At 36.9% G+C, this 26,261-nt stretch overlaps 1 protein-coding gene across 1 annotated transcript in view; it reads right to left on the bottom strand.

The window, feature by feature from the left end:
- The window catches only part of ATRN (attractin), a 248,909-nt gene that overhangs the window by 146,665 nt on the left and 75,983 nt on the right, over positions 1-26,261 (bottom strand). Inside the window, 6 exon segments of the mRNA XM_043973429.1 lie at positions 230-385; positions 2,469-2,651; positions 8,431-8,674; positions 9,621-9,711; positions 19,008-19,176; positions 20,506-20,711. Coding sequence (XP_043829364.1) covers positions 230-385; positions 2,469-2,651; positions 8,431-8,674; positions 9,621-9,711; positions 19,008-19,176; positions 20,506-20,711 — 1,049 coding nt within the window.

The following is a 26,261-nucleotide window of genomic DNA, read 5'->3' as shown; positions in this document are numbered from 1 at the left end:
GTCTTATCCAATATCCAAAGCCTAAAAAGTGAGGAAGAAGAAGAAAAGGAAACGTGTGTTTATTAAACGCCTACCCTGTGTCAGGCACTGTGCTCAGCATTTTATAAAGATTATCTCATTTGGTCCCCACAGAAGGCCCTAGGAGGGGTGTGCTGTTGTTATCCCATTTTGCAGTGGAGGAAACTGTAAAGAAGCTTCTTTAATGCTAAATTAGCTCTGGAAAACTTACCAATATCATAGGCCATGAAATCTGATGAAAAGCACTTGGCACCATGGCTCATAGAGGTATCATTGTGTGTGTTTCCTCCAAATACCAGCATGGTTCCACTGATTATCACAGCCGTATGCAAATATCGGAAAAAACGGCTATCCTTAAGAATGGTCCTTTTAAGTTAAGGGAAGGAAAAGGCATTTGAAAAATACTTGTTACCCACTGACAAATGCATAAAACCATTTTGTTAATTTATAACAAAAATACATGATAATTGCACAGCTTCTCCATTGTCCTGACATTTCATATTTACAATAAAGTTTCACATGAATGTGAATCACTCCCATGGTCCTGTAAACTTATTGCATTCAGCAGTTACCTTTTCCTCCAAAGATTTAGCTCAAAGGGTTTAGAACTGAAAAGGGCCTTCCAGACCATCTGACCCTTTCCCCTGATTTTACAGAAACTGAGGCCCAGAGAAAGGAAGCGACTAACCCAAAGTCCTACAGATAGTAAGTAGCCAACCCAGGAATCAAAACCCAGGGTCTTTGACTGGTCCTTCTTCTATATGATGCTGTGTCTTGTTTGTCCTGTTTTCCCTTCCTCCTAAAATCAAATTCCGTCTATTCAAGGACAGAAAATATTAATCCAGTTGAAAGTTCCTATAAAAGCAAACTAAATATTTCCTCCTTGACTAACATAAGTTATAGGAACTCAACCCTCTTCCCATTACTAAAGTCATGAAACCTATCTATAGCTTTTGAAAAATAAATGGAAATCAGACGTGCACTTAATAACTTTTTTGGGTTTTTTTGCGGGACAATGGGGGTTAAGTGACTTACTCAGGGTCACACAGCTAGTAAGTGTCAAGTGTCTGAGGCCGGATTTGAACTCAGGTACTCCTGAATCCAGGGCCGGTGCATTATCCACTGTACCACTTAGCTGCCCCCAATAACTTTTTAATGGAATTTCAAAATTCCAAAATATTGTGCCAGTTCTGTTCAATACCCACATGATATAACTGTTATAACTAGATTTCATATCTCAAATTAGTCACTTTATACTTCTTCTAATGCTCAAAATTTTATCATCACATACATTTTATGAGGTAAGAGTAAATATTCTGCTTATCTAGAACATAGATTACAGTCTAATCTAGATTGAATAACAGAATCCCAGTTACCCATGGAGAAAATGCAAAGAAAAAGGCTCCTGAGTGGACACAAAGTTTATTCAAAGAAGCTCCTGTACAAGTGTAAAGTCCTTGGGCCCAGACTCAGAGTTCATTTATCCTTACTTTATCAATGGTTTTGACAAACTCAAGAATGTGTTTTCAAATCCTTGATGTGAATGAGGAGAATAGAATAAAATGAGCTGTAGAAGCAGACTGACAGACAAGAGCAAAAACTGATAGCCAAAATCTCAGAGAAGAATTCAAAAAGCACACCCCCCTCAAGCCATTTAGTGAAGAGGCCAATAGGACAATTATATTTTAACAGCCTCTGAAAACATAACTTTATTAAAGCACAGAAAAAATAACAGATGCTTAAAGTAATGACCCTGAGACTAAGTCAACAAGAAAACTGATTAAACTGCCTGACTGTGATGGTACACACCTCTAATTCCTGTTCCTCTAGTAGGAAGTTCCAAGCTTTAGTGGGCTAAGCCACTGGGTGTCTGCACTAAATCTGGCATTAATAAAATGAGGGTGAAGGGCTACCAGGTAGTCTAAGGAAGGATGGAATTGGCACCAAGGTAAGAAATAGAGCAGGTGAAAGCTCTGGTGCTGATGGGAGTGGGACTGGGCAGTGAGTGGTCCCCACACAGTCTTTAAGAAAAAACAAAACCCCAAACATTAAATTGTGTTCAGAAAATACTACTTAAGGAAGGGATATTGTGACTGACCCTAGGAAAATTTCCTTTCCAAAACACTAAATAAAAATACCCGAGGACAAAGGGTTGAAAACCTGTTTGAGTACGTGAAAGGGTAAAATTTTGTCCATCCAAAACACTCAACTATCTACAATAATGTCAATCTCCAAGAATTCCAGTCAGCCAGGGGTTTGCTCTGGCACTACAGAGATATTGAAAACCAAACATAAAGCAGACGCTTCAGGTGGGCTTTCTTCATTTTCCTACATAATATGCAGTCAAGGGAAATATGAAGTTACTGTATACTTCCTAACTTATTCTGTGCAATATTATATACATCAAGGTAGGAAATCAACAATTATATTAAAGAAGAAAATACCTACCAACATCTGAGTATCCACATCATATTTATATAAATCATCAGCGAGTCTATATTTGTTGGCACTGAAAGCCTTATAACCGCCATGTATGTAGAGGGAATTTGTCTTGGCATCATAAACACTACTGTGGCCATAACCTCCTTGTACAAGAGCACCCTGAGTTTGTAAAATACTCCATGTATTCTTATCTAAAAAAGGAAATGCATTTAAAGTCAAATACTACAGATGACTCAACTTTGGAATCTTAATATACAATAGCCAAAGAGAAAAGACATAAGGAGACAATTCAGCGGACCAATTTTCATTTTTAAATTACTGTTAATGATAAGAAAAGCAACTGCAACAGAAATAGTAGACGATTCAGGTGGATTAGACAATGCCAACTTGTTAAATACTCAAATTTTAATTTTAATAGCTCTCATCTATAGGGAGCATCTAAGCAAAACAAACTCCCAATTTATTACAAATGTTTACTTAATGCCCACGACTTTTCATGAGGTCTTCAGTCTATAGTAAAAGGGAAAAGGGATGAAATCACTGGTGGGCTTTTTTTTCTTTTTAAAACAATAGTTTTTATTTTCAAAACCCTAAATAATAAAATGATGACAAATTATAAAATTGCTAATGGCAATTTGGTTACATTACCAAATACCCTACCCCTGAACTATGCCAAAAGTTAAGGAATCAAAACTGATCAGGTTCCAGGCAGAACAGGCAATCTATTTTCCTACTCTTTATATCTGGCATATTCAGCAAGAATTACAAAGGCAACTGAGGTTAAATGGGTAAGTATAGAGTAACCCCAACCCCTAAGCCCAAACTATGAGATAGAGTACAGCCAATGAAAGGTAAAATCTCTGTCAGAGAACACTAAGCCAGGTACAGTAGAAAACCCATGAAAAGATGACAGAATATAAAGGAATAACCTTACATATTTTCCCATTATTGCCTACTTAGAGTCAGAAAACAGACCGACTTCAGAACTCTAAGGCCATGTCCACTGTCAAAACCTTTTCCCCTCAAGGAGGTGTACAAAGTATTGCCTAAGGGTAAAGGGGAGAAAAACCTGACAGGACTAAGCTGAACCAGGTTAGGATGGACATTCTGGGAATTTAAGTAGAAAAGAAAGGAGAAAGAATTTGGAATTTGTGGCTGAAACCCCAAGCAAATCCATTTTCTATTCTTGCCAGTTAAATGGCCTGGGCTGCTCTGCTAACAAGCCTTAAAACCAAACTAAAGTGGTCGTGTTTTACCCTATTTGTCTCATGTGTGGCCTGCTGGGGTAACTATCTAGACAATATCTACCTGCTCCTTAGGACTAGTTTCTCAGTGGAATGGACCATGTGCTCAATGATGAACTGCAACTAAAATAAAACATCACCTAGAAAAACGAAATGATTTTGTGTTAACAACCTGGATTATAATGTCCTTCCCTAGTAGCCACGTCCTCAAAGTTTCATCATGAGAGGCTACACCAGGGAGGTACTGGTTGCAGAGACCAAGGGGAGGGGTAAGGTGCTGGTGCTGAGATGGTGAGAAAGCTGGCATGCATTTAGGACTCTAACCTAGACCTACGTGAAAAGCTAACATGTGAAACAGTCATTAGACTTGGAGACAAAGGGACCAGCTAGGAATAACAAATAAAAGTTGCAAAGAAAATACCTCCTCAATGTAAAAACAGGGAAAAATCCTGACGAGCAACTGGAGGTATCCAAAAGTAGAATTAGCAACATCAAAAAATAGTTGTTTCCCCACACTGGAGGTATTCAAGTAGGATTTCAGATAATCAACTGTCAAAGATGATGTTATACAGGGAACTCCTTTAGGAGTTGGCCTGGAGGACCTGTTTTAACCCTTCTGAGTTTAAGATTCTGTGATTCTAAAGATTTAAAGATTCAGCAAGGCTAGAATGATGGGTAAAGTGATTAAGATTCATTGTAATATAAAGAAGCGTGAATTCTATACTTTGCTTTTTTAAGAAATGAATTGTACAAATTTGTTTTTTAAAGCTCTAAACTGAGTTCACTTTGAATACTATATTTTAAGAGGGACACTGATAAATGGAACTGCATGCAAGAAAGCATGGCCTGGATCCTAAGAAATCTGCAAACCGTCATATAAAGCTCAGTTAAAGATATTGAGACAGCTTTAGCTGGGAAAGAAACTTCAGAGGAGACTTGCTAGATGCCTTCAAATAATTAAAAGGGAGAGGATGGATCAAGACATAAGGAGATAGTGGAATTCAAGTACTACCTTCTTCTATATGGAGTCTTGTCCTGAGCCCAAATGCTCCTACCTTCCTCCTCTAGATAATTTGTGTTTTCTTCTGAAGGTATTCAGTTTGTGCCAATATAGTATACAGCAGCTCTGCTGAGAGAATGTAGATTCCTAGAAGTCAGCAGAACTTTCTTTTTGTCACTACATCCCCAGCACCCAGAACAGTGCTAATTTAACAAACAGATGTTTGCTGATTGACTGTAAGGATTGTTCAGTTATGGGGGGGGGGGAGAACCCTAAGCTGTATCCACTGTAGCTCCAGAGAGCAGAAGTAGCCTTACCAATAATACAGAACAGATACTTCTGGGATTTTGAGCGATCAGGGTTCCTCTACTACAGCAGGAACAGACTACTGCTTCTTAAGCACACTAAGAAGCTAGGAATACAAAGATGACTTTCTTCACAGTCAATTCAATCTCTTAAAATTCCAACCAGGTGATGTGAATAGAAGAAACAGCCTTTCTTCACAGAATACCTGAGAGTACAACAGTGTTAAACCTCATTAGTGCTAAACTAAAGACAAATCAGGATACCCTGGCTGGCTTCTCTTTATCACTTACATAACAGAAGGCAGGGGCAGCTAGGTGGCACAATGGATAGAGCACCAGCCCTGGATTCAGAAGGACCTGAGTTCAAATCTGGCCTCAGACACTTGACACTTACTAGTTGTGTGACCCTGGGCAAGTCACTTAACCCCAATTGCCTCACCAAATTTTTTTTTTTAATTTAAAAAAAATCATAACAGAAGGCAGTCTAAGCTCCCCTTGGAAGTAATCTCAAAGGGCAAGTTTATGGTATTGCAATATGTCAGCCTCTCTGAATTGGGCTGTCACAACTTCTCTGATCTCTGTTGGTCCTGGAATATAGCAAGAACCTGTGGGTTTGGGGATAGGTTTTTGGTTTGGAATCAGGGAACAATATAGGGGACAGATCTAAAAGAAAAGGGAAAGGAAAATATGATGTCAATGCAATACTGGCTTATTCAATCCATACTTAATGGAGTCCTGTGCTGGGAGTCAGAAAGACCTGAGCTCATTCAAGTCCTACTTGAAATAATGCTTAGCTGTGAGGTTGTGGGCAAGTTATTTAACCTCTCAAGCCCTAGTTTTCTCATCTATAAAATAAGGATAATAATAACAACCACCTTGCAACAGGGTTGTAAGCATTAAATAAGATAAAATACATAAAATACTCTGCAGACTTTAAAGTGCTATATAAATTATAACTATTATTACCTTTTAGTCAATTCCCTATGTGAGGAGGGATTCCTCCCTAAAAGGTGATCATTCAGCCTCCATTTGAGGGTTGGTGATGAGGCCTTCACTCCACACCAATAGAGTCTATTACACTTTTGCACAGCTCTAAAGGTCAGCAAGTTTTTCCTGACATCAGATCAAAAGCTCCCTCATTGAAACTTCCATCCATTGCTCCTGGTCCTACTTTCTGGGGCTAAGTGGAGAATATCTCTTTATATACTTCCAAGAGAGCAGTAATGCTTCTCTTCTCTACGCTAAACATATGCAGTTCCTTCCATTAATCCTCATATGATATGGTCTCCAGTCTTCTTGTTCCTCCTCCCTCTGGATAATGCACCTATGTCAATATCCTTCCTAAAATAGAACGAGAACTTAATACAATAGTCCAGAAGAAAGCTGATCAGGGCAGAAAAAAGCAGGCCTATTTCCTGCCTAAATGTATTCATTCAGTCTAATATCAGAATGGTTTTTTTGGCTGTAATTTCACCTTGAGGGAAAAAAAAGTTCCAACCTTCAAGAAGGTTACAAAGCTTTCTTCACTAATTTCTAAGTAATTCCAATTTCTAAATTGTGGTTCAAGGTGCCAATCTGAGCCTTTGTGGCTTCCTGAGCTAGAAATCAGCCATACTCATTTTCAGATTACCTCCTTTCTCACTGCTACTCTGTTTTTAGTATTCATTCCCCTTTTCATACCTTCCCCTGCTGTCACACACTCTGGACCAGAGAAGTGTCTTTGTTTTGTTTTAGGATTTATTCAAAAAGGAAAACATCATATACAGAAAAATCAAGAATATAGTGTATAGAAGACTATCTAGTTCATGATTTTCTGCTTGTTGTGCTAATCCATAATCCAGTTTCACAGACAGAGTCCAAGGCCTGCAAGATTTCCTCCTGACTATGCTACAGAATATCTAGTCTTCAGAGAATGGCATCTCTCATCCCTTCAATTTCAGATCTACCTAGGTGCCTTGGCATCCATACAATGATTTATAATATAGTCTAAATTAATTTTTTAGCCAATCAGGAAACTTTATTGCTGGTCGATTTTTTGCTGTTCTATCCACATTCCTATATAATCACTTAGGTGAAGTAGATATTTCCCTTTATTCTACCAAAAGGGATTTAAAAAAAACAACAACTATCTCACTTAACTAAAGTGTTTTCCATTACCCAAAACAAAAAATACACCCAGTTCATCCCTAAAGTTTACAAAAGACAATTCTTTTCATTACCCAGTTCTTTCTTCAAGGAGCTTATAACCTAACAGTGTGATAATACAAAATATTCAAATATTTATAATAATCTTTGTACAGTTATCATAAAAGAGGTATTAAAAAAAGTGCTAGCAAGTTTCAGGGAAGGAAAAGATCCTATTCAGTCACTAAAAATTTGCAAAGGCTCCATGGAGAAGGCCACATTTTAGCTAAGTCTTGACAAAAGGACAAGATTTTAATAGGTGAAGAGTATTCCAGACTTCCCTAACTTAAGAGCAGAAGGAGGGAAGAGCAGGAGCAAAGGTTTTGTGGTAGGAAAACATGAAACATATTTGGGAATGACTCTATGCAAGACTGTATGCTGGTAAGGTAGGTTTGGGGCTGCCCTGTAAAGGCCTTTAGGGAATAGCAATGTGTAAAACAGAATGGAGGTGGGGGAGAGAGAGACTCAAGGCAAGAAAACTAGGTTAGAAGACAAGTGGAACCATGCAAGAGCTATACCAAAAGCCCCTAATAAGCTGGTGGAGATAAAAATGGATAAGAGAAGAGAGAGTTGGAAAAGATGATGGAGGCAGAACCTCTAGGGCTTTGGACTGTGGCAGATAAGGGAAAGGCAGGCATAAAAGTTCCAGGCTGATTAATTAGAGAAAAATGGTGACAAGGCCACTAACACAAGTTATTTGTGGGTGTCATCTAGTCCTATGTATAAACTTTCTGAGGGCAGTTATCAAGTTTTTCCCTCAACTTGACATCCAACCCAGGAAGTAAATACATACAGCATTCTGAATAAACTCAGCATGTAAATCTAGTGTTCTGCATGAAGCAGGCATGATTTTTTTTTAACTGAATAGGCAAGACAGCAGGAAAGCAAGTTTGTTCCTGTGGACTTTTTTTCAGGCAGAAATGTGATGAAGGAGAGAGAAGAAATGTAAAAAGGAGTTCCATTTTAGACAGATCAAATAACATCAGTTTCTTTAAAATTTCTTTAGAGGTCTCAGTTTTCAGTGCTATAATTGTCACCTCAAGACCCTATCCAAATGTCCACATTTCTCATGCTGGAGACTTCAAAACTGGTCAATGGCTGAAATATAGAAATTTATTTTGCCACCTCTGATCTTCCATACCATAAAAATGTTAACCAAGTTTCAGGAAAAAAGACTGACTCAGTGTTAATTATATAATCATTGTTAAAAAGCAACCACTGACAATAATGTACCTACCAATGTCATATTCCTGCACATTGCTTATGTAACCATAGAGAGGACAGTGACCAAAGATGACCAGCATGACAACTCGGCCATTTTTCATTGTGACAATGTGTGCTGAGTGCCCAACAACTGCATACTGCTCCTTTGCTTTGGGGGCCAATAAAACCCATGATTCATTTTTAATGTGAAACACCCTCAACTCATTTGTCACATTGCCTGTTGAATCAATTTTTCCTCCATACATGTAGATTTTGTCCTAGAAACAAAATTTGGAAGAAATGTTAAAAGGCTCAAACGTGAGAAGAGAAGAAGAAAGGTCATTTATTTCTACTCTACATTGCACAGAAAATTTTTAATGACTGCTTTTAGCTTCTAGACATTTCAAAAAGTCACTGAAGAGGTGTAGAATGTACATAAATGATTTTCACAAACATGATTTTCATATAAGGTGTGATACTGAAATATAGCTTATGGTCTATTTTTTTTAAGGCAAGAATGAACATGTTGCAGTGGATAGGGCACTGGGCTTGGAGTAAGGAAGACCTAGGTTCAAGGTCCACCTCAGACACTTATTAGCTCTGTGACCCTGGGCAAGTCATTTGACCTCTCTATGCCTCAGTTTCCTCATCTATAAAATGAGGGGGCTGTATTCCATGGCCTCTAAGGTCTCTAAATCTATGATCTTATGGAGGTGGAATTATAATTCATCACATGCTATATCTCCAACACTTGTCCACTCTTCCTGGTCTTCCCCTGATGAAGTCTTCTGCAGTATAAAGTGACTTGAAAAAACAAGTCAGCAGTTTCTCCCACTAGTCTACTGTACAGTCTTATTGGGTAATATGGTTAATCTTTCTTCAAACATTTGATCTAAACATTTATGAAGAGATATGCTTTTGACGAATTAATTATATAAGCAGCTTCAATCTGTCTTAGTGTACTGCCCCACAATCACATTTCCCTAATACAATTTGAATTCTATTTTTAAATTACTCTAATAGATAAAAAAGTAAGCTTAACTTTCTTCCTCTTTATGTCTACTTATCCACTGCTCTGCCTTTTTTTTTATGTCCTCCACATGGGAGGCAAGATTTTATCAATCAAAAGTCATTATTAAATCTCTTTTTAACCATAATACAATAATGCAAATAAAGTGATCACAGAAAAGTTAAATTTCTCATCCCTGAGTGGAGACATTTTACCTTGTACAATGCCAAAGAATGACCATATCTGACAACCACATCATTTACAGTTTGGTTCAGTGGAAGCCACTCCCCAGCATCAAGGTCATACCTGTACAACAAGGAGAGATTATGTTTTTACTCAAACAAAACAAAAGTATTTCACATTCTGTTCTTTATTATCAGTTCTACCACACAGTCACACTAAACTTGCCAGGGGGGAGAAAGGAGCCATCTAGTTACATAAGTAAGTTCTTGGATAGGTAAATATCAGGGATGACCCTGATACTCACAAAGAAAGGAAATCAAATGATAACTGCTATGGACAACAGATGTATTTCTTAGGACCAACCCCATCAAATTGATGCTACCGCTTTATCATAGGGATAGGGATTAGGCCTGTGTTTTTACTAATCCAGGGAACTTGGAGGTGAGGAAACACCCTCTACCAATGCAGATCAGCACTTTCTCTTCAACTCATTGTCAGAGTGGCCTAAAGAACTGAGAGATTAAGTGTCATGCCCAGTGTCATATAGCCATTATGTGCTAAAGGCTGGAGTTGAGCCTGGGTCTTCTTGGCTCTCAGGCCTGCTCTCTATACACTATGCCACACTGCAACTTCAATAATGAATTGACATGTCAACCCTCCCTGGCTAGACATCAATTCAGCCCACAGACTGAAAGGTGGAAGAAAAGGATAGCAAGAGAAGACATGAAGCATAAGGAGGAGGCTGAAGGGTTATTTTAAGGGCTGTTAAGAACATTCATATTCACATGCACTTTATTTCATGCTCATTTTAAATTAATACTAGTAACCTTAATTTTCATTACCAGGTCTTCCATTTTAATTAATTATGCAAAAGTAAATGTTAAGTACGAACATACTCTTGACAATCCAACTAAAAAAGGTGCAACATTTTACTGACGTCCATTTGTTACACCATCCCTATGAAACTTCCTTATTTCACCTAATATTTTTTTTTCAGAACAGAATTAACCATATTGGGCAAGGCATTCTTGTGTGTATGTGTGCATGCACGTGTGTATTTGAGATAGGGAGTGCCTGTTATTTTAAAATATCGAGGATAATTTAAGAATGACAAATTTATAAACAGTATGATTCCCAAATCTGTACTTTTGGATCTTTCTCTAATTTTTCAATTTTTTTTTTAACAAACCTAGAAAGCAATTATAACCACTTTAATTACAATACCAAAAACAATTTTAGGACGTTTTTGTTTCCCAAAAAACTTCTAGGCTTTTAAAAGTTTTGTATGTACATGTAAAATTTTTAATTCATTTCTAATAAAACTTTAAAACTTTGGGTTAAAAAGGCAACAAGAGTGCTTAACAAATTACTCCTATATGCCAGAATGTGTTATGAATTATTTTTGAATTAATATTTTATCATTTGTCCAAGTGCCAGGGGGAGTTTGATATTAACAAGATCAAGGCGGTAAGTTTTTAAACACTACGTTCAGATTCCAAGCACTAACAAAAATGCACCTACCAATGTCAGATTACTGCCTATCACCTATGTAGTCATACTGGAAGTAAGCCAGCCCCTGAGTTCTAATTAGCTCTATGAGCATGGGCAAGACACTTAACCTCCCTGATCTTCAGTTTACTTATCTATAAGATGGAGTCATAATGCCATAAAGATAATGTATGGGAACTCAATCATCACTATAAAGGACTGCATAAATGTCAGCTATTATCATTTGATTAAAGTTAAACATTTCTTTAAATAGCCTATACAAAGGCAAAATATTTGAGGAATATCTGCCATTAGTATATAGATGACATATTTAAAGCCTACATGTAACATGTTATTTAAAACATTTTTTTTTTTACTTTTTTACCAAAGTGCCATAGTCTTCCTACTATAATGTAAGCTCCGTAAGGGCAGTAACTGTACCTTATCTAAATTTTACTGTCTTCCCCCTCTCCCATAGCACAGGGTTTCTGCACACAGCAGGAACTTAATATTTATTGAACTCAAGTCAATAAATTATGAAACAAAATAGAATCAAGAGATACTATGCAGTTTAATATATCCCTGACATGTAGTATAATTATGACCTAAATGTGAATAAAAACTTGAAGTTATATTAGGAAATGTAGGTTACAAAAAGATTTCAGAAAAGTTATATATTTTTAAGAAATAAAAAAGATAAAACCAAGTCAATAGGGGAAAATAGATTATATAAAAGCAACTCATAGTTTGCAACTTAAGCTTACAAAGCACTTTCCAAACAGTGTACTGGGGGGGGGGGAAACACTTGGATTCAGAAGACCTGGGTTCAACGCCCAGCTGTTCCTTAATACTTGACCTAGGTTTCTTCACCTGTAAAACGAAGGGGTTGGGGAGATGTTCTCTCAGGTCCCTTCCAGGTGTAAATCTTATGACTCCATGAACCCAGTGAGGTAGGCAACAAAAAAATTTTCATTTAAGAAATGAGAAAAATGAGTGTCAGAAAGGTTCAATCATTTGCCTATGGCCACATTACTCATGAAGTAAGCACTGCTGGGGTTGAAATCCACATCTTCTGACTCCATGACCAGTGAATGCTCTTTCTATTGGAAAACACTGCCTCTTCCACCTATATAAAATATGACCTTTACAGCATCAATATTTTCCTAAACTACTATTATTTACAGAGAACAGTATGAGATAGACTTTGATGGGGAAAAAAGCCTTAAAATGTTTTTCATCAATCCACACTCTCCTTTAGTATTAACTTTTAAACAAGTAAGTAGATAAAAGAAATAACTCTTCAAGACTGAGCATAAGGAAATACTTTTTTTGAGTAACAAATATGATGTTCTTGGCCCTACCCCTGAAAAAAATTCATATTACTTCCTTAAAAGATTTATTTGTTTGACTTCCAGTCCTACCTGTGTAACTATCACAGGATTTCCCTGAAATAAGTTTTTGCTAAAGAGTCAATGTATCATCATACTTTAAAACTTTCAAGAAGTCAAAGATTTCATCAGCATGGATACTCCCTACCCAATGCTTTTGTATATTTTTCTTTGTAAGCTGTTGTGGCTTACAAAATTCTCTAAACTTAGAGAGGTTATCAGACAAGAAACCTACAATCAATCACTGGGTTCAAATTCAAAGCGTTTCCTCCTTGGTAGGTGTATTAAGACAATTGGGTAAGTCCTAAAAAGTGAAATGAGAGGAGTCACAATGGCTCATTTGCAGTTAATCTGTTCGAGAAAACCTCATTATGATTACCACATACAATTGTTATTTATAAAAACTCTGCTCAACCTGGAAAGACTTAAGTGGACTGATGCTATGTGAAGTGAGCAGAACCAGGAGAACATTGTTCACAGTAACAGCAACATTGTGTGATGATCAACTGTGATAGACTTGGCTCTTCTCAGCAGTGAAATGACCCAAGACAATTCCAAAGAACTTATGATAGAAAATGTTTTCCACATCTAGAAAAAAGAACTGTGGATTATGAATGCAGATTGTACTATACTGTTTCTATTTTTTGGCTGGTTTTTTTTCTTTTTTAGGTTTTTCCCTTGTGCTCTGATTCTTCTTTCACAATATGCAGAAATATGTTTAATATGATTGTACACATATAACCTATATTAGATTGCTTTCTTCTTGGGGAGGGGGAAGGGAAGGGAAGGAGGGATAAAAATTTGGAACTAAAAATCTTATGAAAGAAAATGTTGAAAACTATCTTTACATGTAACTGAAAAATAATAAAATATTTTTATGATTTAAAAAAAAAAAAGCCTCTACTCTGCAAATTAAGAAAGCTTTGCTGTTTCTGATGTAGCCACAAAGGCAAAGCCATTATCTGAACGTCCTCCCTGCCTCCCAAGAAAAAGAAAGGAAATTAATCACAAAGGCTTTACTTGCCTAGTAATATCCTTAACATATTTCTGAAAGAGCCCTATCCTACAAAGAAAAGAAATTTTGTCAAGGCCCTGAGGATCTAAATGATATGCTAAAGGACCAACTACCTTTATAAGTAAAGCCATGACCAAACAAAAAGCAAAAATCTAAAAAGCAGTAACTGAGAGATCCCAGCTCCCAACCAATTAAAACACCAAGAAGCTCAAAGCCCAGATCAAAAAGAAGGAAACGGGGGCGGAGCCAAGATGGAGGGGGAAAGGCTGTGACCCTTGAAGTTCCCAACACGAACCATCTACATACCTTCAAAAAAATGTCATAAGACAATTCTTATAGCAGCAGAACCCACAAAAGAACAGAGGATAACCCATTTTCCAGCCAAAGACTTCTTAAAAGGGCGACAGGGAAAGTCTGTGGAACTTGGCTGAGAGAGGAGCACAGTGCAGATCCAGCCCCAGGCAGGCTGCGCCTCCAGAGCCTTGGAACCATCAGTGTCAGCCACTACTTCTGAAACTTGGCTCACAGACCAGTGAGGGGGTCCAGCGGTTGGCCAGGGAAATGTCTCTGCTGGAGCTAAGGCAAAGCGCCCACATTCTGAACCAGTGAACAGATTCAAGTGGCAGCGGCCCAGTTGGGGAAGAGCACAGGCATGCCATAAATAATCAGATTTCAATCAGATTTCTGCTTCCGGGTTAAAGAGAAAGCAGGCCTGTGGTTACTTACAGGCTAGGTGGGCTGAGAATGAGCCTCTCACTAAATCATACCATCTGGGACCCCCTGTAGCTTGGGACAGTACATCCTAGAAGAAGGGCTCCACTGTAAGAAGGAGTTAAAAGCAAAAAAACAGGCTGGCAAGATGAGCAGGCAGAGAAAGATTCTTTGGTGACAAGGTTGATCAAAATACATCCTCAAAAGAAAATAACAGTCAAAGCTCCTACATCCAAAGCTTTTAAGAAAAATATGAATTGGTATCAGGCCATAGAGGTGCTCAAAAAGGACTTTAAAGATAAAGTAAGAGAGGTAGAGGAAAAAGTGGAAAGAGAAATGAGAGTAATGCAGGAGGGTCATGAAAAAAAGTCAACAGCCTGAAAAGCCAAATTGGCCAAATGGAAAAGGAGGCACAGAAGCTCTCTGAAGAATATCATTGCTTAAGAATTAGGACTGAGCAAGTAGAAGCTAATGATTTTATTAGAAATTAAGACACAATAAAGCAAATCCAAATGAATAAAAAAATAGAGGGCAATATGAAATATCTCCTTGGAAAAACAGCTGGCCTAGAAAATAGATCCAGGAGAGATAATTTGAAAATCACTGGACTACCTGAAAACCATGACCAAAAAAACAGCTTAGACATCATCTTCTAAGAAATTGTCAAGGAAAATTGCCCTGATATTCTAGAAGCAGAAGGTAAAATAGAAATTGAAAGAATCCACCAATTACCTCCTGAAAGAGATCCCAAAAGGAAAACTTCCAGGAATATTATAGCCAAATTCCAGAGATCCCAGGTCAAGGAGAAAATATTGCAAAAGGCTAGAAAAAAGGAATTCAAATACTGTGGAGCTATAGTTAGGATGACAGAAGATCTAGCAGTTTCTACATTAAAGGACTGGAGGGCATGGAATATGATATTCTAGAGGGCAAAGGAACTGGGATTACAACCAAAAATCACCTACCCAGTGAAACTGACTATAATCTTTCAGGGGGAAAAATGGGACTTCAATGAAAAAAAGGACTTTCAGGCAATCGTGATGAAAAGACCTGAACTGAAGAAAAAATTTGACTTTGAAACACAAGACCCTAGAGAAGCATAAAAAGGTAAACAGGAAAAAGAAACCATGAGGTATAGTAAAAGGTTAAACTGTTTACATTTCTACATGGGAAGATAATACTTCTAACTCATAAGAGCTTTATCAGTAGTAGGGCAGCTGAATGGAATATACTTAGACAGAGGGCACAAGTGTGAACTGAATATGAAGGGATGATATCTGTAAAGCATTTATTTTTTGCTTATCCTTGTCTTTTGTGGGGTAGGCATGATGGCGTGGCTTATGTCTGGGGCCAGATTTGGCTCAGGGCCTCCTGGGTCCAGGGATAGTACTTTGTCTACTGTGTTACCTAGCTGACCCATGATGACATCTTTAAAATAAAGTTAAGGGGTAAAAGGAATGCTCTGGAAGAAAGGGAAAGAGAGAGGTGGAATGTGGCAAAATAGCTCACATAAAAGAAACAAGAAAAAGCTTATGGAATGGAGGGGAAGATGGGGAAGGTACAGGGGAGTGAGTGAGCCTTACTCTCATCAAAATTGGCTCAAAGAGGGAATAACATACACTCAAGTGGGTATAGTAATATATTTTGCCCTGAGAGAAAGTGGGAGGGGAAGGGGATAAGGAGGGAGAGGCAAAGGAAGGGAGGGAAGATTGGGGGAGGAGGGAGTCAAAAGCAAAACACTTTTGAGGAGGGATAGGGTGAAAGAAGAGAGAAAATAGAGAAAATATCAAGAGGAGAGAATAGGATAGAGGGTAATACAGTTAGCAATAGTAACTATGAAAGAAATGATGAGCAGGATGCTATCAAAGAAGAATGTATGAAAAACACAAACCATCAACAGAGAAAGAACTGATGGTTTCTGAATACAGATTGAAGTATAATTCTATTTGTTCCTCTTTCTAAAGTTATTTTGTCTGTTTTTTTTTTCACAGCCTGACTAACATGAAGATGTTTTGCATGACTGTACATGTATAACTTATATTGAATTGCTTGATTTCTTAGGGAAGGGTGAGGAGGGAGGGAGGAAGACAATTTGGAACGCAAAGTTTTTAAAAAATCAATGTGAAAAAAAATTTTTTTTACATGTAATGGAGAAAATTCTAAATGAATAAAAAAATTTTTTAAAAAAGCAGGAAACAGGGGCAGCTAGGTGGCACAGTGGATAGAGCACCGGCCTTGGAGTCAGGAGTACATGGGTTCAAATCCGGCAAATCCGGCCTCAGGCACTTAACACTTACTAGCTGTGTGATCCTGAGCAAGTCACTTAACCCCAATTGCCTCACTAAAAAAAAAAAAAAAAAAGCAGGAAACAGAGACAGATAATTAAACCACTCTACTTCTATCCATGGAATTGGTGGCATGAATCAAATATGTTAGAGTGGGGATTCTTCTTCTGCCACTGGGGACTCTTTGTTTTGAAAATCTATGATTCTGTCACCACACAAGCCCAGGAGATAGATCCCTTTGGGACACTAAAATGGAACAATCAGGGCAGACAGGGCTCACCCTTACTATCAGCCAGGTGACTGGATGTATAAGTGATATCCTTGCAGCATTCATTAAATAAAAATGGAACCAAGAACACCTAAATATTGTCATTGTGTTATATCTGGACAAAGGAAAGTGCAGCATCTTGTTATGGCAAAAATCTCAAAGGTGGAGTAGGCTCAACACCCTAGCTGAGTTCAACATAGCTTGTAATTGTGCTTATCTATCTCTCAAGTACAATTAAGTAGACTCTCAGCACTATGACTAAAGACTATAGTCTATAGCACTCTTTGAGAAGCAAGGGTCACTTTTTGACTGTTAAGTTATTGGAAAAAGATGATAATGGAAGAATGTACAATTAGCTTCTAGCAAAAAAAGGAGAAAACCCCCATCTATGTATGTGTATGTCTGTATGTATCTCCAAAGCAATGAGATTCTATGTAATCTACTATACAGAAATTCATATTAAAATAGTCCATGCAATCAAAATAAACAATTCAACTGCTTCTGTAGATGAATTTTCAAATTGTAGAGTTTCTTTTAATGACACAGAAGCACAACATACTAAAAGTTAAAGGGCTTAGTCATAATAAAAGTATGAGTTGCTAATAATTTCTGCTATGGCACTCTTCCCTGATGGCTTTAAAGTAATGATGAAGAGAGAATTCTGCCTTTCACAGTTATGGCTAAGAAAAGAGTACTTAAATAAATAGTGGAGATGATCACAAAGACAAAATAGATACTTTTAATTATATAAAATTGAAAAGTTTTTGTATGAACAAAATCAATGTAACAAGGAAAAGAAGAGAAGTTGTGCACTATGAAAAAAAAATTTGCACCAAATAGCCAATGTGTCTGATATCTAAGATATATACAGGATTAACACAAATATAAGAGCCAGAGCCATTTCCCAATGAATTACTAGTCAGAAGATATGAACAACAGTTCTCAAAAAAACCAGCTATTAACAACCATATCAAAGACTGTTCCAAAACACCAATAATAAGAGAAATGCAAATCAAAATAAATCTAAGATTTCACCTTAAACCAATCAAATTGGTAAATATGATAGAGGATGGAAACAGTCAATGATGGAGGGGCTGTAGAAAGACAGACACACTAATACACTGTTCTTGGAGCTATGAATTGGTCTAACTATAATCAACTGGGAATTGGGTTTAAAAAGTGACTAAAATGTCCATAATAAGATGCTACTGCTAGGCATGTATCCTCCAAGGATGTCAAGACAGAAAGAAAAATCCCACATATTGCAAAATATTCATAGCTGTGTTTAGTGGTCACAAAAAAATGGAAACAAAGTTGAGGCTCTCTAACTAGGGAATGGCTAAAAAACTGTAGTACATTAACATAATGGATATTACTGTGCTGTAAAGAACTATTAACATGACAAATCGAGAAGCATCAAAAGTATATATAATTGATAATGAGTGAAGCAAGAAGAATCAGGAAAACAACACACATAATGAGAACAACGTAAACGAAACTAGTTATAATCACAAAGCTTGCCATAAGAAGAGATGATAAAATATGCTTCCCTGACTTCTTTACCGATATGTAATACTAAAGGTGAAGGATACTGTCAGTCTCAGGTAATGCACTGTTAGTTTTCTTCCCTCTCTATTTTATTTGTTATGAGACTTGGCTTATTGGGTAAGAAAGGTAATGTGTGATATTAAAACCAAACCTGTCAAAAAAAATTTCAAATTAAAAAAATAATAATAATTTCCTCTCTCAAAGAAACTATCTAAATCATTCCACTCTACCAAAAACAGTCTGAATATATAAGCAGGTGTATCAATCAGAGTCCCTTTGGAAAAAAACAATCTGCTTCAAATGTCCTCTTCAGGTCAGAACCATGGCTGGCTGGGAAGGGAGTAGTTGAGAAGATTTTGAAGGCAGAGAATCATGAGAGAGCAGTTGTTAAGAATGCCAAGTCAGGAATGCCTGAGTATTCTCAGCAGAAGAGGTTGGATTGTGCTTGTTTATGTAAGAAAATATTCTACTCTCTACCTGAATCCCAGCACAATCCCAAGTCTTTAACGGAGTTTCTATTGAAATGTTTAAAGCATTTTTGATTAAAGAAGTGGATCTCTTCCACTTTTTAAACCCCTAATAGGAGAATCCAAAACAGTAATATCAAAATTGTATTTGAAAAGGAAAGTACTTTTCTTCATGATCATGGGTTTTTTCTGACAATTTTTAATACTAACCATATTTTCAAAATGTACAATACAAGTTATTCAACTTACGCCAGAACCATGTTGTAATCTGAATGGTTGAACATATAACCTCCAACAACCCACATTATGTTACCATTGACAACAGCTTTGTGGGATGCTCTTGGGAGCTTTGGCTGAGAGTATTCCTCCCGAGTCCAAAATGACTGATTAGCTGGCACAGGAATTGCACAGCCAGGTCCTGTGAGAAACAAAATAAACACTGGTTAGACAAAAGAAGATTTTACATTTAAGGAGGAGTGTTCTCTATAACTGAGGCAATCATAGAAAAATGTACCTAGAACAGAAATGTCACCAAGTTTATCTAGCTCCCATATGTAAACTCAGCATCTATAAAGATGACAAAATGCCTCAGAATTTTCACCTCTCAATTCTATTCTGCTAGTTATAGCCATTGATTTAAAATAAACATCACTAAAACCTGAAACCACATCACCTGTGCTGATGACAAGGTTAGGCTCAAACTAAATTTTATTTGAAATCATGCACTGGAAAGCAGCCTTCAGGAATGACTATGAGTAATAATATCTGATTAAGTAAGACAATTATAAAGCTTAAGAATTTCTCTGGTAAACTAGTACCAGAGTACACTAACAAACATTTGATCCTTCTTCTAATTTGTACTGTTATTAAACCTGGTACTTATATAGTATTATTTATGTCAGAAATTTCAGGCACACATTTTTTTGATAATACTAAAGCTAAACAAAATTCAAGACTCACCAAAATGCAGTAGCCGTAATAGATTTTTAGGTAATTTGACTTTTATTTAGCATTATGAAGATAATGATAAGTATTCAATATGTACTCAAATACTTGAATAATGAAACTCTAAATGCCAACCAAACTCACACTACCATTGAGAAAACTAGTAATGTCAGTAAAATTCATTAAAAAAAAAATTGGAAAAAGATTTTCAAAAATATATCTATTTTCTTCCCACAAAGGAAAAACAGAGCATTTTGGGGGGCAACATCAATTTTCTTCTTTAATTTCAAAAATGACTGTGACTGTAAAACTCCACTGGTCTGCACTGTTGCTAGTTCCTTTTTCCCATATACTGTTCAAGGACCTGACTTCTTTGGGAGCCTACCATGTTACATGTTCTCCTTCTCTGTGATGTTTCTAAGAGAAAGCTTCTAGAGAAATGCATTTTATAATCATTCTTCTCACTAGGTAGACCACACCTCTGACATGTCCCCTTAGTAGCTGTGTCCAAGATGCTATATATAACTATGCAGAGTTTTCAAATTCAAATTTGCATGCATAAGAGAAGCAAGGTGTTCTTGTGCTCAGTGACTCAAATCCAAACCGTCTTCTAGCTCTCCAATACTGACTTAACTACACACCTTTGGAATTTAGAGGTACAGCATAAAGCTCCTAATATAGCTGAAAGTTCAACTGTCATAACTGTCTACGTGCTGAAGATATAAATCCATATGAAATATCTTTCAAGGAGAGAGGGGTTAGGGGCTCAAAGGTGGACAAAATCTGCAAAAATCACCCTCACCCTGCCAGTCTGGGAAGCACGAGCATTCCCTAACGTCGCTTGCATTGCAGAAGCCTCGAGTTGGATAGCCGCAGTCATTTGTACAGTAAGGAATATCACACGATTCTCCTTTCCAGTATTTTGAACACTCACACTTGACAGTGCTGCTGCCATTACTGAGCTTACATTCTCCTCGCCCAGAACAGTTATTGGGACACATGTCGAAACTATAAAGATGAGAAGAAAATAAAGTCAGTAACAAACAAAACATCAGAATATCTGGAAGAACGTTTGCAAAAGGTTCGTGAGTTGAAATCTAACTTTCATCTATCCATTAACAATGCCTACTGCATCACAACTGCCACTGAGCCAAAAGAGTAGCTAGAGAGAACAGAGTCACAAGCTGAGAGGTACCTAATCCTTCATCTTGTAAGTGAAGTTTAAAAATCGGGGCTAATATAATAAGAAGCAGGCCCAAGGAAAAGAGGAAGAAAGGAGGGAAATTCTATTCAAACCTATCAAGGCTAAGTACAAAGGAGTAGGGGAGGAGAAAGAGTTAAAGCACAGTTAGTAAGCTCATTCCTTGACCCTAGGGCTATCTTGGCCCCAAATCACCAGACCTAAGGTTACAGACCTTTTGGACTTCTACCTGTATTTGCTATTCAATCATTTCAGTCATATCTGACTCTGGGAGCCCATTTGGGGTTTTCTTAGAAAAGATACTGGAGGTGGCAGCTAGGTGGTGCAGTGGATAAAGCACGGGCCCTGGATTCAAGGAGGACCTGAGTTCAAATCCGGCCTCAAACACTTGACACTTACTAGCTATGTGACCCCAGGCAAGTCACTTAACCCTCACTGCCCCCCCCCAAAGATACTGGAGTGATTTGTCATTTCCTTCTCCACCTCATTTTCCAGATAAAGAAACCTAGGCAAACAAGGTTAAGTAACTTGCCCAGGGTCACATAGCTAGTAATTGTCTGAAGCTAGAACTTAACTCAGAGAGAAGAGTCATAATGACTCCAGGCACCACACAGGCACCATCTAACTGCCTCTGTATAGCTCTGGGCAAATTTCTTAAACTCTCTCAGCCTCAGTTTCAAAGTCTACAAAAAGGGAATACTGGAGTACTTACCTCATAGGATTGTTATGAGAATCAAATGAAATAACATATGAAAAACATTTTATAACCTTAGAGTTCTAGATAATGGTCAGTTGTTATTGTATTTATCATAAATTGTTGTAATGATACCTATGTAGGAAAACAAGATGTTTAACATTCTTTGCACTATATAAAAACATGGGTAGGAGAGGGGAATAGGAGAACTGGCTTTTTGTTTTAACAGTGATACACCGATAACCTTAATCTCTCAAGGAAGCATGAGTCATAACAATTATCCTGGAACTCACCCTGAAATTAAAAGTGACCAATTAAAGACCTAAAGAGGCAAGTTTATGAGTTCTGACTTCTTCCAATAATTCCCAAAGAGGAAGATTTTTTAAAATGCTTATAAAAGTAAAAGAGAAAAATTCAAGGGTCAATTATACCTGGTAAATGAGCCATCATAATGAGAGCCAAACTCTATAAACTCATTCCAAAATATTTTTCCCTGTATCTTTTTTTTTTTTTTTTTTGGCAGTGGGGGTTAAGTGACTTGCCCACGGTCACACAGCTATTAAGTGTCAAGTGTCCAAGGCCGGATTTGAACTCAGGTACTCCTGAATCCAGGGCCGGTGCTTTAACCACTGAGCCATCTAGCTGCCCCCTCCCTGTATCTTTTAACAGTTAATAATACAAGCTTATGTGCCCAAATTCTACAGTTCAAGAGGATCGAGATATAAATTAGCTTGCTCTCTAAATGTTATTTACCAAAAGAATTAAAATCACAAGCAAAAATGTAAGTGAAGCAGTTCATCTTTGTAACACACAGTACTTGTGGCTGCCAGGAGATAGAGAAGTAATAAATGTAGAATTTAAAGGTAAATATATTCTAACTGGGGAAGATAGGTGGCACAGTGGATGGAGCAGTGGACCTGGAGTAAGGAAGACCTGAGTTCAAATCCAGCCTCAGACATTTACTACCTGTGTGACCCTGAGCAAGTCACTTAACACTGTTTGCTTCAGTTTCCTGATCTGTAAAATGAGCTGGAGAAGGAAACAGCAAACTACTCCAGTTATCTTTGTCAAGGAAACCCCAAATGGGGTCACAAAGAGTTGGACATGACTGAACAACAATAACAAAAATTCTTCCTATGAAGGATTGAAAGAAAACATCAAAAAAAATTTTTCTCTTATGCCTAGTTTCTGCCATACCATTTCCAGTTTTCCCAGCTGTTTTTTGTCAAATATTGTGTTCTTATCCCAGAAACTAGAGTCTTTGGGATAATCAAACAGTAGATTTTTATATTCATTTACTACTGTGTTTTGTGTGCCTAATCTATTCCACTAATCCACCTCTCTATTTCTTAGCCAGTACCAAATAGCTTTAATGGTTGCTGCTTTATAATAGAGTTTTAGATCTGGTATGGTTAGGTCACCTTCCTTTGCATTTCTTTTTCATTAATCCCCCTGATATTTTTTTAAATTAATAAAGTATTTTATTTTTTTTCCATTACATGTAAAGATAGTTCTCAACTTTTGTTTATACAAGCTTTACAATTTCAGATTTTTCTCCCTCCCTCCCCTCCCTCCCCCCTCCCCTAGACAGCAGGTAATCTGATATAGGTTTTATATATATATATATATATATATATATATATATATATATACACACACACACACACACATAATAACATTAATCCTATTTCTGCATTAGTCATGTTATAAGAGAAAAAAAATCAGAGCAATGATGGAAAACCTCAAAATAGAAAAAAAAAACAACAGCATCAAAAACAAAAGAAATAGTATGGTTCATTTAGCATCTATACTCTGCAGTTTTTTTTTTTTCCTGGATTTGGAGATCCTCTTCCATCACGTGTTCCCTGGAACTCTTCTGCGCCATTGCATTGGTGAGAAGAATATAGTCCATCACAGTAGATCAACACTCAATGTTGATGTTACTGTGTACAATGTTCTTCTAGTTCTGCTCATCTCACTCATCATCAGCCCACGCAAGACCCTCCAGGTTTCTCTGAACTCCTCCTGCTCATCGTTTCTTATAGCACAATAGTATTCCACTGTATTCATATACCACAACTTGTCCAGCCATTCCCCAATTGATGAGCACCCCCTCAACTTCCAATTCTTTGCCACCACGTAAAGAGCAGCTATAAATATTTTTGTACATGTGGGTCCCTTTCCCCCTTCCATGATCTTTGGGGAAAAGACCCAAAAGTGGTATTGCTGGGTCAAAGGATATGCACAGCTTTATCGCCCTTTGGGCATAATTCCAAATTGCTCTCCAGAATGGCTGGATCAGTTCACAGCTCTACCAACAATGGATTAGTGTTTCAATTTTCCCACAGCTTCTCCAACATTTATTATTTTCCTTTTTTGTCATTTTAGCCAATCTGAGAGGTGTCAGGTGGTACTTCAGAGTTGTTTTTATTTGCATCTCTCTAATCATTAGAGATTTAGAGCATTTTTTCATATGGGAATAGATAGCTTTGGTTTCTTCATCAGAAAACTGCCTGTTCATATCCTTTGACCATTTCTCAATTAATCCCCCTGATATTCTTGACCTTTTGTTCTTCAGATGAATTTTGTTATTATTTTTTCTAGCTCTATAAAATTTTTTTGGTAGTTTCACTAGTATGGCACTGAAAAAGTAAATTAATTTAGGGAGAATTGTCATTTTTATTATATTAGCTTGGCCTGCCCATGAGCAACTGATATTTGTCCATTTGTTTAGATCTAATTCTATTTATGTGAAAAGTGTTTTGTAATTATTTTCATATAGTTCCAGGGTTTGCCTTGGTGGGTAGACTCCCAAATATTTTATATTGTCTACAGTTATTTTAAATGGAATTTCTCTTTCTATCTGTTGCTGCTGGGCTTTATTGTTCACATATAGAAATGCTGATTATTTATGGGGGATTATTTTATATCCTGCAACTCCGCTAAAGTTGTTCATTGTTTCAAGTAGTTTTTTAGTTTGATTCTTTAGGATTCTCTAAGTATAACATCTTATCATCTGCAAAAACTGATAGTTTTGTTTCCTCCTTACCTATTCTAATTCCTTCAATTTCTTTTTCTTCTCTTATTGCTAAAGTGAACATTTTTAGTATAATATTGAATAATTAAGGTGATAACAGACATCCTTGTTTCACCCCTAATCTTACTGGGAATGCTTCTAACTTATCCCCATTACACATAATACTTTCTGATTATTTTAGATAGCACTGCTTATTGTTTTAAGGAAAGCTCCACTTATTCCTTTGTTCTCTTATGTTTTAAATAGGAATGAGTGCTGTATTTTGTCAAAAGCTTTCTCTGAATCTATTGAGATAATCATATGATTTCTGTTAGTTTTGTTATTAATGTGATCGATTAGGTTGATAGTTTTCCTAATATTGAACCAGTTCCCACCTGATTATCATATATTATCCTGGTGATAAACTGCTATAAACTCTTTGCTAATATTTTATTTAGAATTTTTGCATCCATATTCATTAGGGAAATTGGTATATAATTTTCTTTCTCTTTTTTGGCTTTTCTTGGTTTAGGTATCAGCACCGTATTTGTCCCATAAAAGGAATCTGGTAGGGACTCCTTCTGCACCTATTTTTCCAAATACTTTATATAGTATTGGAACTAATTATTCTTTAAATGTTTGGTAGAATTTACTTGTAAATCCATCTGGCCCTGGAGATTTTTTCTTAGAGAGTTCACTGATGGCTTGTTCAATTTCTTTTTCTAAAATGGGCTTATTTAAGTATTTTATTTCCTCTTCTGTTAATGTGGGCAATTTACATTTTTGTAAATATTAGTCCATTTCATTTAGATTGTCAAATGTATTGGCATACAGTTGGTCAAACTAGCTCCTTATTATCGCTTTAATTTCTTCTTCATTGGTGCTGAATTCACCCTTTTCATTTTTGATACTGGTAATTTGGTTTTCTTCTTTCTTTTTTTTTGTAATCAAATTAACCAAATAAACGAGGGGAAAAATAAGATGAAGGGAAATACACAGTAATCATAACTATGAATGTGAATGGAATGAACTCTCCCACAAAATGGAAGTGGATAGCAGAATGGATTAAAAACCAGAATCCTACAAATATGTTGTTCACAAGAAACACATCTGAAGCAGAGAGATATACACAGAGTAAAGGGTAAAAGCCTGGAGAAAAATATATTATGCTTGTTTGGAACCATGACCAAAAGGCTTTAAAACTGTGCCTACTCTTTGACTCAGCAATACCACTATTAGGTCTGTATCCCAAAGAGATCATGGAAAAGGGAAAGGGACCCATATATACAAAAATATTTATAGCTGCTTTTTTTGTGGTAGCAAAGAATTGGAAATTATGGGGACGCCCATCAACTGGGGAATGGCTGAACAAGTTGTGGTACATGTATGTAATAGAACACTATTGCACTGTAAGAAATGATAAGCAAATGGATTTCAGAAAGACCTGGAAAGACTTACATGAATTGATGCTGAGTGAAATGAACAGAACCAAGAGAATATTGTGCACAGTATCAACAACATTTTGTGATGATCAACTGTGATGGACTTGGCTCCTCTCAGCAATGCAATGATCCAAAACAATGCCAAAAGACTTATGGTGGAAAATGCTCTCCACATTCAGAAAAAGAATTATGGAGTCTGAATACA

The sequence above is a fragment of the Dromiciops gliroides genome, chromosome 6 (assembly GCF_019393635.1).
Source record: "Dromiciops gliroides isolate mDroGli1 chromosome 6, mDroGli1.pri, whole genome shotgun sequence".
Classification (NCBI taxonomy): domain Eukaryota; kingdom Metazoa; phylum Chordata; class Mammalia; order Microbiotheria; family Microbiotheriidae; genus Dromiciops; species Dromiciops gliroides.
Note: the sequence above shows the minus strand (reverse complement) of the source record. Positions and strands in the feature narration are given on the sequence as shown.